Source organism: Pseudorasbora parva, chromosome 7 (assembly GCF_024679245.1).
Source record: "Pseudorasbora parva isolate DD20220531a chromosome 7, ASM2467924v1, whole genome shotgun sequence".
NCBI classification, from domain to species: Eukaryota; Metazoa; Chordata; class Actinopteri; order Cypriniformes; family Gobionidae; genus Pseudorasbora; species Pseudorasbora parva.
This window is the reverse complement of record NC_090178.1, coordinates 46,929,047-46,942,809: the sequence shown is the minus strand read 5'-3', so window position 1 is coordinate 46,942,809 and position 13,763 is coordinate 46,929,047. Positions and strand designations below refer to the sequence as shown.

Sequence of the window (13,763 nt, the reverse complement as noted above, 5' to 3'; positions counted from 1 at the left end):
TGCAAACTTCAGCCACCATGCAGCTTAAGCCCAAGGGAGACCACCAGTGAGCACCCGCGGCGAGAAACATCAAATGTCCTCCAAACCAGAAACCAACCGCAGCAATTCAAACGTAAACATTAGAGAAGCGGTTGAAAACGGCGAAACGACGAACAACGACCTCTCAGTGGCTGCCAGCAATCAGCAACAGTCCCAATTGTAGCTCTGACTGTTAGACTAGTCACAAACAAAAGGAAATAAAATAAAATGTAAATCTAATAGTACATTAACATGATTTGTTGTGGGTGGAGAAGCGGCGAACAGACAACGCCAGCGTCCTCTCCCCCAAGTTCAAAATAAATAAATAGACCTAATGAAGCTGAAAGATAAAGCACTGTTTTTGTCATATTGTTTTTTGCTTATTTTTAAAAACAGATACAATTAAAAATCTATAGTTTAATTATAGAATTACATTTAAAAAATATTAAATTACTTGTATCATTAAATAAGATTTTGGTCATCCCAACCTGTTGAGAAGTGAAAGGTTAGATAATGATAACATGATTGATAATGATGATCTCTGTAAGGATCTTCACTCTGGTATGCCGTTATTACAGCAATAAGAGGAGGGAATGGGCAAAAACCAGCGCAGGAACATGCTGGCCAAGTGAATTTTTAGTAAAAAAATAAAACAATGAATAATAAGTTCTGTTATCATATTATTCATGTTATCTGTTTTTTGTTTGTTTTTTTACCGTGGTATCGATTTAGTATCGGTATTGAGGTATTTTAGTCTAGTATCGTATCGAAGTCATAATTTTGGTATTGTGACAACACTACTTTCAGGTCTTGCACTTAAACTGACAAACTCACAGAAAAATTATGTCAACATGTCCATCTTGATGAGTATCCAAGCAGACATAGTCTGTACATGCCTTAAGCTGGGCATACACTGTGCGATTTCTATGGGATTTCAGCAAGGTTACCTACTCACACTGTACGAGTAGATCGCATGCGATGTAAAGCCAGAGCTCACGATTGATGTGCTCTCACTGTGCGGTCCGACCGTCGAGCGCGTCTTGACTGCGCACACTGTACGGGTGAAAAATGCGCAATAAAACCCCCGTGGCGACGATAGACCATGGTGTATTAAAGAGAGGTAGCCTATCAAATGCATCAGCTATTGATATCAAGAGTATTTAGAATTTATGTATAAAATTATTATTATTATTAGAGTAGGCCTACTTTTATTATTAAATCGATATTACATTAATTTGCCCCCCTCCCCCCAACAATAATGCATAATCGACACACTGCATTATAAAATAATAGATAGATTACTCCTCACTATTTAAAAACATTTAGCCCGATTAAACAAGGAATTATAGGTCTAATTATATGATTATAATGTCAGAACACTGCAATAATAATGTCCGTCTCAATGAAAAGTAAGAGCAGATTTATCTAAAAACAACTTGTTTAATACAAAATGGGCCTACTTCTCTTCTATTTTTTTTCTCACAATATGGACCAAAATAGAAATATTAAGAAAATAAATAAGAAAGAAAATAAGGCAATAGGCTATGCGTTATCAGTATGTTGAATTACATTTATCTCTCGTTGTCTGAGAATATGCTCCGAAAGCTTGTCAGATTTTACTTTCACTTTCTGTAGTGAATAATTGACTGCGTTTAAACTGCGCATTGCGTGATATCCACTGACTCGCGTTGATGAAGAAAAAGAACACATTGCAACATGACATTGTGTCAAGATGGAGAAGGTTAAATATTAATTAATATTAAAAAATAAAAGTAAAATGTGAAAGTTAAACAAGTAGCCTAGCTAAATTAATGATCAACTAGCTAAATGAATAAGATGCACTGGATATATACAACACAAACTGGAGGCACAACAGTTTACTTAATTTCTGCTATTTGATAGCTGCCTACATAATTAAAGATCTCCCCCTTTTCGTTTTTTCCTTAATGCTTTAAAAAATTAAATGGTTGAACTTCTGCTTTCGCGCAGGCGCAGAGAGGGGAAATAGGGCAGTCAGTTCGTGGCTTTGCTTCAACTGTGCGATAACCTCACGAGGAGCGAGCAGAATTTCTGACACGCCAGAAATTCATCCGACCATCCGATTCCCGATCGTGAGAGGTTTGTCGCCTCTCGTTTCCCCCTGTACACTGCACGAACACCTCGCGACAAACGACGCACGATAAACCTGAAAATCGGCCCGACCCAAAAAAAAGTCGCACGAATCAGAATTCGGCTCGAAATCGGACGAAAATCGCACAGTGTATGCCCGGCTTTAAGTAAACCGTGGATTAGGTCTTAAAGGGGCAGTAGCCTTTACTGCTGTCTGTTTAATGCCAAACAAAAGATAAGGACATCACTCACTGCTCTTGATTGAATAGCTTTTGTAAGTTTAATAAGGATTAATCTTTAATTTAAACAGTTAAATACGTAGTTATTTTACATTTGATTACTTTATTCCATTTCTGTACCTTTCTGCAGGCCATTAGACCTGTGCAATATTATTTAATGTATAGGAGTGAGGTCAAGTTAAACATTTTAGTCTGAATTTTAGTTTATAATGTGCATTGTTGCCTTGTGCTAAATAAATGTATGCATAATTTGTAATTGATTTATTATTTGAAACTTTAATATTAATTTATGCAATTGCAATGCCTTGATTTTTAGTAAAGTTAAACAGTCATAGCCATAAATGCAATGGTTACTATTGTTTCCAATTACTAATAATTGGCATAATTTATTTTGGGGTTTTGGTTTATGGGCTTGGTTGCATCCCTATTAATAATAATTAACTACATGTATGTACTATAGGGTCAGGACTATGTTTGGTTTAGGGTTAGTTGCATGTAACTATGCACAATTTATAGTAATTGAAAATTATAATGAATGGCTTAATTTCGGACATGTAAAAATAATACAGTAAAAGAATAGAAGAAAAAAAAAAACTAAACAAATACACAACAAATCAGAAAGCAGAAATGATACATCGCTTCCTTACTAAAGGTGCCCTGACATGCACATTTGTGGTAATGTCTGAAGTTCTACCATGCACTCTACTTTGATTCATGCCATCCTAGCTTGTTATAGAAAGCCTGCTGGAAGACTCGGCTCGATTTGCGCGAGTTCTCAGTAATATTTAACGAGCCAAGCTGCTTGACTCTGATTGGCTAACAGCTAGCCAATGAGAGGCTGGCTATCCGCATCCTTTACCCAGCGCAACAAGTAGAGGACCTTTGTTTGCTCTCTTCTTATATTGCCATATTTTTAAATATTTTTTATACTTTTATATATATGACGTTCAGCGACCCTTGCTGTGTATGAAAACTGTCACTGAGCTAAGCTATGAATTCTGCGGCCGCGGTCTCAACTGGGTGAGCTCACGAATAGTAATGAGTTTAGGCAATACCATGTCAGACTGACCAGCTTTTGTAAATGGCCTGATTTCTTTGCTTATTTCTTTTCAGTGGCTAGAGCTGACAGAGGAGGTAGCAGTTCTTTTTCACATTCACGACAACATAAACACATATCGACCTAACATATAATTTTTTTTTTTTTTTTTTTGTGGCAGGGCCCCTTTAAAAAACAGTTTTTGAATTTTGCCTGGAAGTTGCTTTATACTACCCTGACAAGCCTGACCCACATCAAGATGTTTGGTCTGGAAACTCACCATTGACGGCTCAATCCGAGGGGCGGATAAACGGTTGTCTTTCAAACTCCCTCTGCACGCGATAGGATAGCGCTACACCAACCAGAGCAACGAAGGTGAAGCAGAGCTCGTTGATAGATTAAACATTCGCTGTATCCGGTCGGCTAAACTCAGAACACATCTTCTTTTTTTAAGAATGACTTCAGTGCCGCTCTTTGTTCTTTTCTCAGAGAAAAGCTTAACTCCAAGTCTTCCAGAGTCGCGGTCAAAGCTGATTCGAAAGACCGCCGCCGTTCGCCAGTTTCTGTGTTTACTAGAAGCACGCAAACGCAACTCGGCCGTCATCATTATGGCCCCGCCCACCGACTCTATACACGATGTGATTGGCCTGGCAAGAGTTAGGCGATTACAGCTCAGAAGGGTACTGAGAGTTGCTAGACGACACTCGCGGGCAGATTAGATTTGCTGCCGCTAGGGTGCGTCTAGATTTCTAGGCTAGCTTTATACTACATGAATTATTTCAGGAAATAAATGTAATGTGTAACAAGGACACTGTATAAAGTGTAAAAATAAATCTGCATTGTTTATACTTTTAATCTATCAATTAAAAAATGATCACATTATGAAATATGAAAAAACTCCAAAATATCTCAAACACTTTGGCCATAGTTATTGGCACACTTTTATTAAATACTTTTTGCAACATTCTTTTCCCAAGCTCTGAGTCTTCTCTTATTTTATATATATATATATATATATATATATATATATATATATATATATATATATATATATATATATATATATATATATATATAATATTATATAATAATTGTATGATAATTTCAACATTCTGTGCAATGCTCTGCTTGCATATTTTATTGGAATTATGATTTAACAACTAAGAACGTTTATAGATTATTTTAGGTTATTTCTGCTTTAAAATGTGTCCTGGACATCAAGCATATAAAGAAGATCTAATGAAATAACATTTAAGAAGTCAGTTTGATTCAGTAATCACCATTTTTGTTGCATGTCTGCTGCTCCTTTGTCAGCAATTGGCTTGAAGTGTATTTTGGTTTATTTTCCCTTATATAACAGAATCATTTCATTGATTTTTTTTTTTTTTTTTATAGATTTTTTTTTTTTAATAATCATCTTGAATAAACCTCTTGCTTCAGGTCAGATAATAACATCCAGTTTCTTTTAAAAAACAATGTTTTATTGAGAGTCATTGTGCTCACAGCCTAAACATTGATTTATGCATGCTGAAGTGTTTATCAAGATTTTGTAACCTTTCCTGGGCCTATGGGCATCCACAATCCTTTGTTGTAGTCAGAGATCACATACTTGTTGTGAAAAAATAAATGTAAGATGTGTTTGATAAGGGAGATATTTATAGGGAATAGGCAACTAACTATCCTCTCACTGAGTGTTGATTATATAAATAAAAGGTGTGTGTGTATGTGTATATATATATATATATATATATATATATCTATATCTATCAATTTTTTAATTGACGTAGTTATTTATTATTATATTTATAGGCCGTTGCTCACTGCCTCTGAATACACAGACAGACAAACCATTGGTCACAGGAGAATACAGCGCTGTCTGTAGCCTAAGCCAAGGGCTTGACATTCTTTGTCTGGGACAAATAAAATATATAAATAACCAGAAACGCGAGAATGATTCAGATTTTTTTGTTGGTTTTATTATATTCAATGTAAACAGTGATTGATGAGTGTATCTCTGCCTCTGGTATGTTAACAAGTCGCGTTGAGGCTCGCGCTGCCTGTCTCTTTTTGAGAGACATTCGTGGAGAAATCAAAACAATTGAGCAGCGATATAAACTCACAGAAGAAACATACTGGGGTAAAACTGAGTTTTTTGTAGTTGTTGATATTTATGATATTGTTAATAACACAAGTCGACTTTGCAATTGTGAATTGTGCAGCATGAATGGTGAAGCCTAGTTCAATAAACAAGTAGCCTAATTGATATTAAGTTACTTAAATTTTATATCCAAACAACCTTTTTTTGTTCCATTTCACCCATGATTTCACTGACGAGAATAGTTCCAGAGGAAAGCAACACTCAGCGCGGTGTTTTGTTACTAAATGATTCAGGATTTTGAATGAATCATTTGAATAAACGACTCAATGACTCGCTTATGAAGACGATCACTTGCTGCCCCCTATTGGCGGTTATGTTTAAAAGTATGATTGCATGTTGTATTGAGAACATCAATCTTATAACATTATTTATTGCAGCTGTATTTTTTGCAGTTTAAATTATTTAATTTGATTGGTAACAGCCTATAGTGTTTTTACTATTATAACTGAATTCATTGATCAAATGTAAGAATTTAACATGAAAGATGATGCATGCATTTAATAAGATTTTAAAAAATGGCCTTTATAAAATTAAGTAACGCCCTGGGGTGAATATCACAAATATGCAGATTTAAGTCGGCCTGTGTTAAAGCTGACAGAACACTGAAGAGAATATTACTTCAGAATCAATATGTATACCACCAATTTAATTTAATTTGATTAAATTAATGTTTAAGTTGATATTTACAAGAAATATTGTAACTGTGACTAACTTTTAACTGCTGTAAAAAGCACCTTATTTAAAGTATTTGCAAACCACATGTTATTGCACTTTTGTTCATTTAGCAGCACTTTTGTGATTATTGAATTTTGCGCATACTGCAATTAATCACGATTAATCACAGAAACTCATGCGATTAATTGCGATTAAACATTTTAATTGTTGCCCAGCACTTAATATTATAATATATTCAGATGAGTATGTATAAAGCACCCTTTGCTTCATATCAGTATTCAAATCAGTAATATTTAGCATATGTCTTCAGGTTAACCTTTTCACAGCTAGCTGTCAAAATAGATTTTCTTTTGCAGCAACTTTGCTGTGGTTCATTTTCTGCCTAATGCCATGAAGAACTAATCAAATCCAGCACTGGTAGTAGAGTTACTGAACCACCTTAAGGTCAGGATCATTTTCCACATGTCAGCAACTCACTTAGCATCTAATGATTCATGATTATATAGCCACACCTCAATGGCATTCAGTTGTCCTGATGAATTTAATTCAATTTGAAACAAAGTCCCTCGTAATGCTGCTATGGTTAAATAACCACGCATGGTCTTTCTCTGCCACTGTTTAAATCTTGCTGTTCTGATCCTGTCGTGAATGTCTGGGATGGAGTGGGAAGTCTGGACTGGGACTTGGCCTTTCCTGAACAATACCAATGTGTTGTCTATCTTCTTCACCTTAAGTGATGGCGAACTCCCAGGAACTTGTAGGACTATTCCACAGCTATGTTCTCTCTCTTTTTGATCTCTTTGCTTTGTGAAGTGGACAGCAGACAGAATGGCATTCTTAACCCCCTTTTAAAATGTCACTGTGAAAATGGTTCACTTCACTATGATTGGGTTTCTTTTGGAACCAATATCTTATGTCATCAGATAAGACAAAGCCCCAAAGAGGAAGGCTTCTTATTTGGCCACAGGTTCACTCTAGTCAATGGAAGCTCTTGTTTTCCTGAATCTCACTCCTAAGATTTCATTGTGAAGGCTTAAGTGTGAAGCCACCTGGTGCGCTATGGGCGGGTTTAACACGATGCCAGATAGAGAAGCAATGGGTCGTTACTTGTTGATCATGCCTCTTGTCTGATTGGTTGAAGGACTGTCCAATTGCATACGGTCTCATTTGAACTATGCCTGTTGATCACGCCTCTTGTGCAGTAGAAAATACCGAGCAGACTCCCCAGACCAATGTTCAATCTTAAATTGAGCTTGGTTTGGTGATAGCCAGACAAGTAAAACGATGTACATAGGGTACTTGTAACAACAATTACAGGTATCCTAAGAGGATTTTTGGGTGTCATACTCCCATTAAGTTACAGTTAAACTTAGTAAGTCCATGTTAACTTACAAACCTAAATAACTGTTCTTTTATCTATCCTCCATGGCATATTTAAGTCCCACTGGAATGCTTCTTGACAAGAACTGATTATTTGCTAATAAGTATGGTTATAGCACACAGTCATACATACAGTATGAATATTACCGGCCATTGTTTTAATCTACTCGCATCCAATTTAAAATAAATGTTTGTGGATGTACTGGATATTATTCAGCACTGTGATGAACATTGCATTGCCGGGTTTGCCTACACTGCCATTGCGTTCTGTGCACCATCTGGATAAAGATAAGGAGCAGAGACTGCACAGCGAGTTTAGCATTTTTGGTGTAGGGAAAACTTCAGAATGATGTCACAGAGAAAGCAATATTGCCAAATATCCCATTATAATCGCATTATGGAGGTGCATGTAAACACACTGACTGACAGCTGTCATTGTAAGACTGTTTCCAAATTCCATTCGTTTTTCTGAGTTAGCAACACTAACTAAGGGGGCGTGGCTTGCCGATAGGTCAATTCTTGTACTCGTGCAGTATTCTGGGCCATTTTCAGTATGAGTAAAACATTAAAATAAAAAATGTTGCACTTAATTAATGGTAAAAATTTAATGTGGAAATGTTGGCAACTTCATGCACTAAACTGTCGTGGAAAGGTGAGAAGCTATCAGACACTGGTGCCAGATAACAAAAACCTCCAAACCTCATAAGGTGAAGATACATGTAGCAACTTTTGAGCGATGTTGCCAGGTAAATGCTGCTTGGGCACTTTCCCATTGAGAAGGGGCAACAAATTGAATACGTTAGATCGGTTGTGGGCTGTGTCTCACCTGGTTGCCTGTTGACAGCAACATTGCTCAAAAAGTTGCACCGTATATCATGATGACCTATACATTAGACCAGGAATGGGAGACCAATGTCCTGTAGAGATTAGCTCATACCTTAATCAGAAACACCTGAACCAGCTAAACAAGGTCTTCAGTTTTACTAGAAAATACAGCCAGGGGAGTTTTTATCAGGATTTGAGTTAACTCTGCTGGACAGTGGCCCTCCAGGTCCAAAGTTGCCCCTTCTTTACACTACATGGTAAAGTGCATAGTATATACACCACAGCGCCTAATTTGTATAGGCTCTTTCTTATTCCCAAAACCACAACAGATAGGCTACTAGGCATCCCAATTGCATGGACTTGCATTGACACTACCACACACTTTTCTAGATGTTTCTGTTGAAAAGAATGGCCTTGATCTTCTACGCTGCTCACCAAATCATTTGCACACCATCTTATTTCATTTTTTCTATCCAAAGCTATAGTAGTACCATTGAAAGCTTATTAACATTAAAAGTTTAGCGCAAAGGCTCATATGGTTATTATAGATGGCTCGCCAGACAGTACAGTTGTGCTGTCTACCAACTGCTTTGATATAGGTATCAGTATAACTGACTCTTAACGTCTGAAAGGGTTCACAACTTCCTGAGTGTCTGAAATTGCACAGGGGATAAACAAGGGATAAAAGTATCCCTCAAATAGACACCTTTTTCTCTAAGGTAAAAAACAACAATATAATTCATCCACGTTTTACTTTCTGCTCCAGATACACCTATGTTCTAAGTCTCCAACCTGTGAGGTAGGAGACGAAAACATACACAAATTTCTGAATCTCCCTAATGGAAAACACTCAGAATCACCTGCGACAAAGTTATGCTCATGCAAGCAAACCCTAACTTTAAGGTACTCTCAGCTTCCATAATGGTAAGGACCATTTGACCTTCATAGTGTATTCTTCTGGGTCTTCTACATTTGCGGACCCTCTTTCTTCAAAACAACCCAGAACGACAAATGGAATATATTTTTGTAGCTCAGTTGGATGACTAGTTTTACCTAAGTGCCGCTTACCACCATGTTGTAGATTCTGCAGTAGAGAGGGACAGTTTCAATGGGAGAGATATGGATATTGTTTTCTAGTGTTTTCTGAGAAGGACCGTCTGTCTTCAGGTGGCCACATTTCAGGCTGCTGGTTGAGGAAACGCCCAGGATAGATGGCCTATTCATCAAAGCGCACACAAACATTCGCGCACACACACTCCAATTTATGGATAATTTAGGGTCTCTAATTCACATATCCTTGGATTCAGGTGAAGGAAAACCCAAACAGACACAAGAGAACATGCAAATTCCAAAAGGAAGGCGTCCTGGCTCACTCAGGATTTGGACTAGGGACTGTGAGACAAAAGAAAATGCCACCATTCACTCCAATCCATTCCAATTTAGCAACCCAGCTTGTTCCTGTAGAGTTTCATTCTCACATTGTGTCTTTAGTTGCTGCTGCTGCTACAAACACTTCCAGTATTTTTTTTATCAGGAGGTACTTCAAGTTCTTTGCAGTCAATTGCCTTTTACATAATGTACATGCTGCTTTTGTAGAGACTGAAATATCCATTCAAAATAGCCCAGATACAGACACCACATATACCAAGTTTCCTCCAAGCCATTTTTGCAAAAGCTCTTCCTGTCTCCATTCTACACTTCATCACACTCCTGAACAAATGATCGCTTAAACATAGGGCATAACATGCAGTTAAAGAATAGTTGACCCAAAAATGAAAATTTACACAAAAGTATGAATATGTAGCCTGGATGCCAGCCGAACTTAGCCCCGCCGACAAAACGTTTAGGTCGGGCGGTTCGGTCTGGCCTTGATCCATAGAGGAGTAATTATCTCTGGACAGAAACCATTCGGACCAATGAAATCATCAGGGTGGGCTTTAGACGATGACGGATGATAAACAGTAACGTAATCATGCACTCCGGAATAACGCCCGTTTCACACATACTCCGTCTGCAGTGCGTGTGCGTTGCGTATTTTTTTCCGTACCCATGTTAACGGATGACAGCATTCACACTGCACGCGGATGCGGTCCGTCAGTCCGTTCCAGGAGCGTTGCGTCTGCAGCAGTGCACGGATCGTTTTCGTACCGAGTCTATTTTTTGCTGCGCTGCGCTGCGTTGCTGCATTAAAGTGATAGAACATTTTTCGCATTAAAATAAACATGTACTGACGCGAAAATCTAGTAATTTCAACACGGATGCATATCATTTAAAATATACTCTTGTTTCAAAGTCAACACATGGCTTTTTTTCTCAAGTAAAGCAACAAAACGACACCTTACCTGGCATTGAGGTAAAAAAAATGTGCCATAATGGAGAGCACTCGTACTTTCTTGGAGGTGAAAAGCAAAGTTCTTTTTGACCTGCAGGATTTCTTTTAAAAGGGTGTAAAAACGAAAGAAAAGACGAGAGTCGGCTGTTTTTGAATAGACTATTCTAAGTTTCTAATTTAAAATGTTTATGATTTTAGGCTATAACCTATGTTTAAATGTTTTGCCTTTTGTGTGAGCTAAATCTAAAGTATATTTATTTATAAATATGAATTAATGAATTGAAAAAAAATGTTGTTTAAATGTAGTAGGCTATGTAACCTGACTTCTATTAAAGAGTAAACAAAGAGGATTGGAATTCTGACGAGGCATGTTCAGTAAAAACTTTTGGATTTTAAAAAATAATGAATAAATGCTGTGTTTGTGGTGTGCAACAGCGGATCAGTTGCGGACTGCAAACGCAGCATATGTGAAAACACTACAGGGTGTGGGGCTCCTGCAACGCACACGCAACGCAACACGCACTGCACACGCACTGCAGACGGAGTATGTGTGAAACGGGCGTAACTCAGTTATTTTGGCAAGATTGCCTGTTAAAATTTTTACTCATGGGTCTATATATCACATAACAGTCGCTTCAACCCGCGGACATAGAAAACAAACAGTGGGGAAAAAAAACGCGGACTTTGCAACACAGGGTAGTTGAGCTCTGTTGACATTTGACAATGCGTCGCTTCGTTGCTCTAATTGGTTGTAGGTCTTTCCTGGTTCGGTTGAAACACGTTCAAATAATCACAGTCCAAGAGAGCAGTTTCAGACTCATATACTGACTAGAATTGTGTATGACCACGTCCGGCTAATGATGGGTAGTATGAATAAAACTCAAACATACTACATCTTTGATTTTGTTACGGTCACGTGACCTACCAGCATAATCTTGGGAACAGGTATTATACAGATACTTGCTGTCTTTTGTCCAACACAAGATCCTAACAGAAATCAGAATGGCTATTATAACTGTATGAGTTTAGCATTAAGACGTTTCTGTAATATGGCTGCAATTGACCAGCAATGGCTAAAGCAACCACCTAGTAATACTCTAGGAATCATGCAGAAGATTTTGTCAAGTTATGAATAGCCAAGCAGCACTTAGTGCTTCATATCAAGCAGCATAACTTGCTTTGTACATCTCAAAATGTCAGACAAATTTTTAATTTGCAAATGGCCCGTCTGCTCAAAATTTTGAACATTTACATGTCTTTCTATGTGTGTGTGTGTAATTGTGTTCCTTTTACATTTTTGCAGTTGGTACGGATTTTGGACAGGACACCATTGAAAGTGCTGGAGTCGTCTTGTTTAAAACATTCCACAACAAAGATCAGATCGGTCATGAGGAAACCAGGGCCATTAAACAGATGTTTGGACCTTTTCCGGCGTCTGCTGCGGAGTTGTCTTGTGCAGCTGTGGGTCGTTTAGTGGCCCAGATTGGAGAATCTCAGGTGGAGGCTTTCATCCAAACGCAGAGTTCTCTCAAAACAGTGAACCGCGATTCTGTCTTTGGACGGAACATTGCTTTCTCATTTGACACATATGTGTTGGACGCTCATGATGCTATGCCCTGGTCGGAGGGGACTGATATGGAGTCGGCCATGGACTTTCACAGCTTCCTAAATAATCACGTTGGTGAGCGGAAGGCTGGAGCTGAGAGAGATGATGCTTACTCAGCGGAAGAACTAGAGCAGAGAAATGCAGACAGCTCCATCCTGAGACAAGAGGTGGAGAAATACCTGAATGAGGGAAACATGGTATCGTCCAGTGCCGAAGAACTCTCCACCTCTCTTTTTGAGATGCTCGCCTCCACAAAGAGTGACGACGAACTACAAAACGAGGTGAGAAATGTTTGTAAATAAATCATTTACACATATTTCTTAATTGGAAGGGGACATATTAGTTTGCACACATTCTTAGTTTCTTTGTTAAAGTAGACATGTTTCTTAGAATTAATTGTTTATTGAATATCAAGTCTGAATATGCTGAATGCAGACAGCAAAAGTTGGCAATGACAGTTTTGTTTAATTTATTAGACTGAACTGTTTAACAAAGACAGTAAGCTAATGAAGATGGAGAATGGGAGATCCTGTACGTCTGCACACAGGTGCTGGAGTTCTCAGCACTGTCAAAATGCTTCTGACACTTATGAGCTAATGAGGAAATATGGGGAAAAAAGCCAAACATCTATTATCTTGTAATTTACGTCTCTATGATTATTGGTTGATATACCAACAGAGGCTAGCCTCCTCTGCTGTGTATTTTTCCCCCTTTAAACTGAACCTGAAATACTTAATGGTGATTGGGAATTTATTTTCCAATAGAGTCACAAGTTTATTGATTTTGCCTCTCCCTCCCATTCTCGATCTATGGACGCCAATTGCCGCCACCTAAATAAAATAAAGAGTAATTCCGACTTTTTTTCTCATAATTATGAGCTATAAAGTCACATTTCTGAGATGAAAAATTGTGGGGAAAAAGTTAGAATTCTGAGATAAAATTTACAATTACTTTTTTTTTGGTGTGTGGCAGAAATAGGATTACTTATCCATCTCTTCATAGCCTTATAGCAAAACTGTCCAAATGGTTGTAATTAAGGGTGCACTGAAATTTTGGATACTAAAGAATTTTGCCTATTTTTGGTTTAGAGCCAAAATGGTTTTGGAGTGCCGAAATCAGTGCCAAAAGCAGACATTTAATTAGCGCTTATCTGATGGCATGCTTTCGCTGTGTCCAGTGTCTATTCCGTGCGCACAATCTGGATAAACTACAACAGTTAAACATGGTAGCTGTGTGGAAACTAGCCCTGGGTTGATGATATTAATTTCTCGATTTAAATCTGTAATATGGTTTCTTAAATCTAAAATACTTTAGTCAGGGCTGTTTTCTGTGGATGCGTGAACATAGCTTTCCTAAACATTTGTTGTGTGTCTGCCATTCAATAA

General features: G+C 37.8%; 1 protein-coding gene across 1 annotated transcript in view; it reads left to right on the top strand.

Annotated features, from left to right (window-relative positions):
* The window catches only part of ascc3 (activating signal cointegrator 1 complex subunit 3), a 327,642-nt gene that overhangs the window by 17,410 nt on the left and 296,469 nt on the right, over positions 1-13,763 (top strand). The window contains exon 4 of the mRNA XM_067449368.1: positions 12,076-12,659. Within this exon, the coding sequence (XP_067305469.1) occupies positions 12,076-12,659 (584 nt within the window). The remainder of the gene's footprint in view (positions 1-12,075; positions 12,660-13,763) is intronic.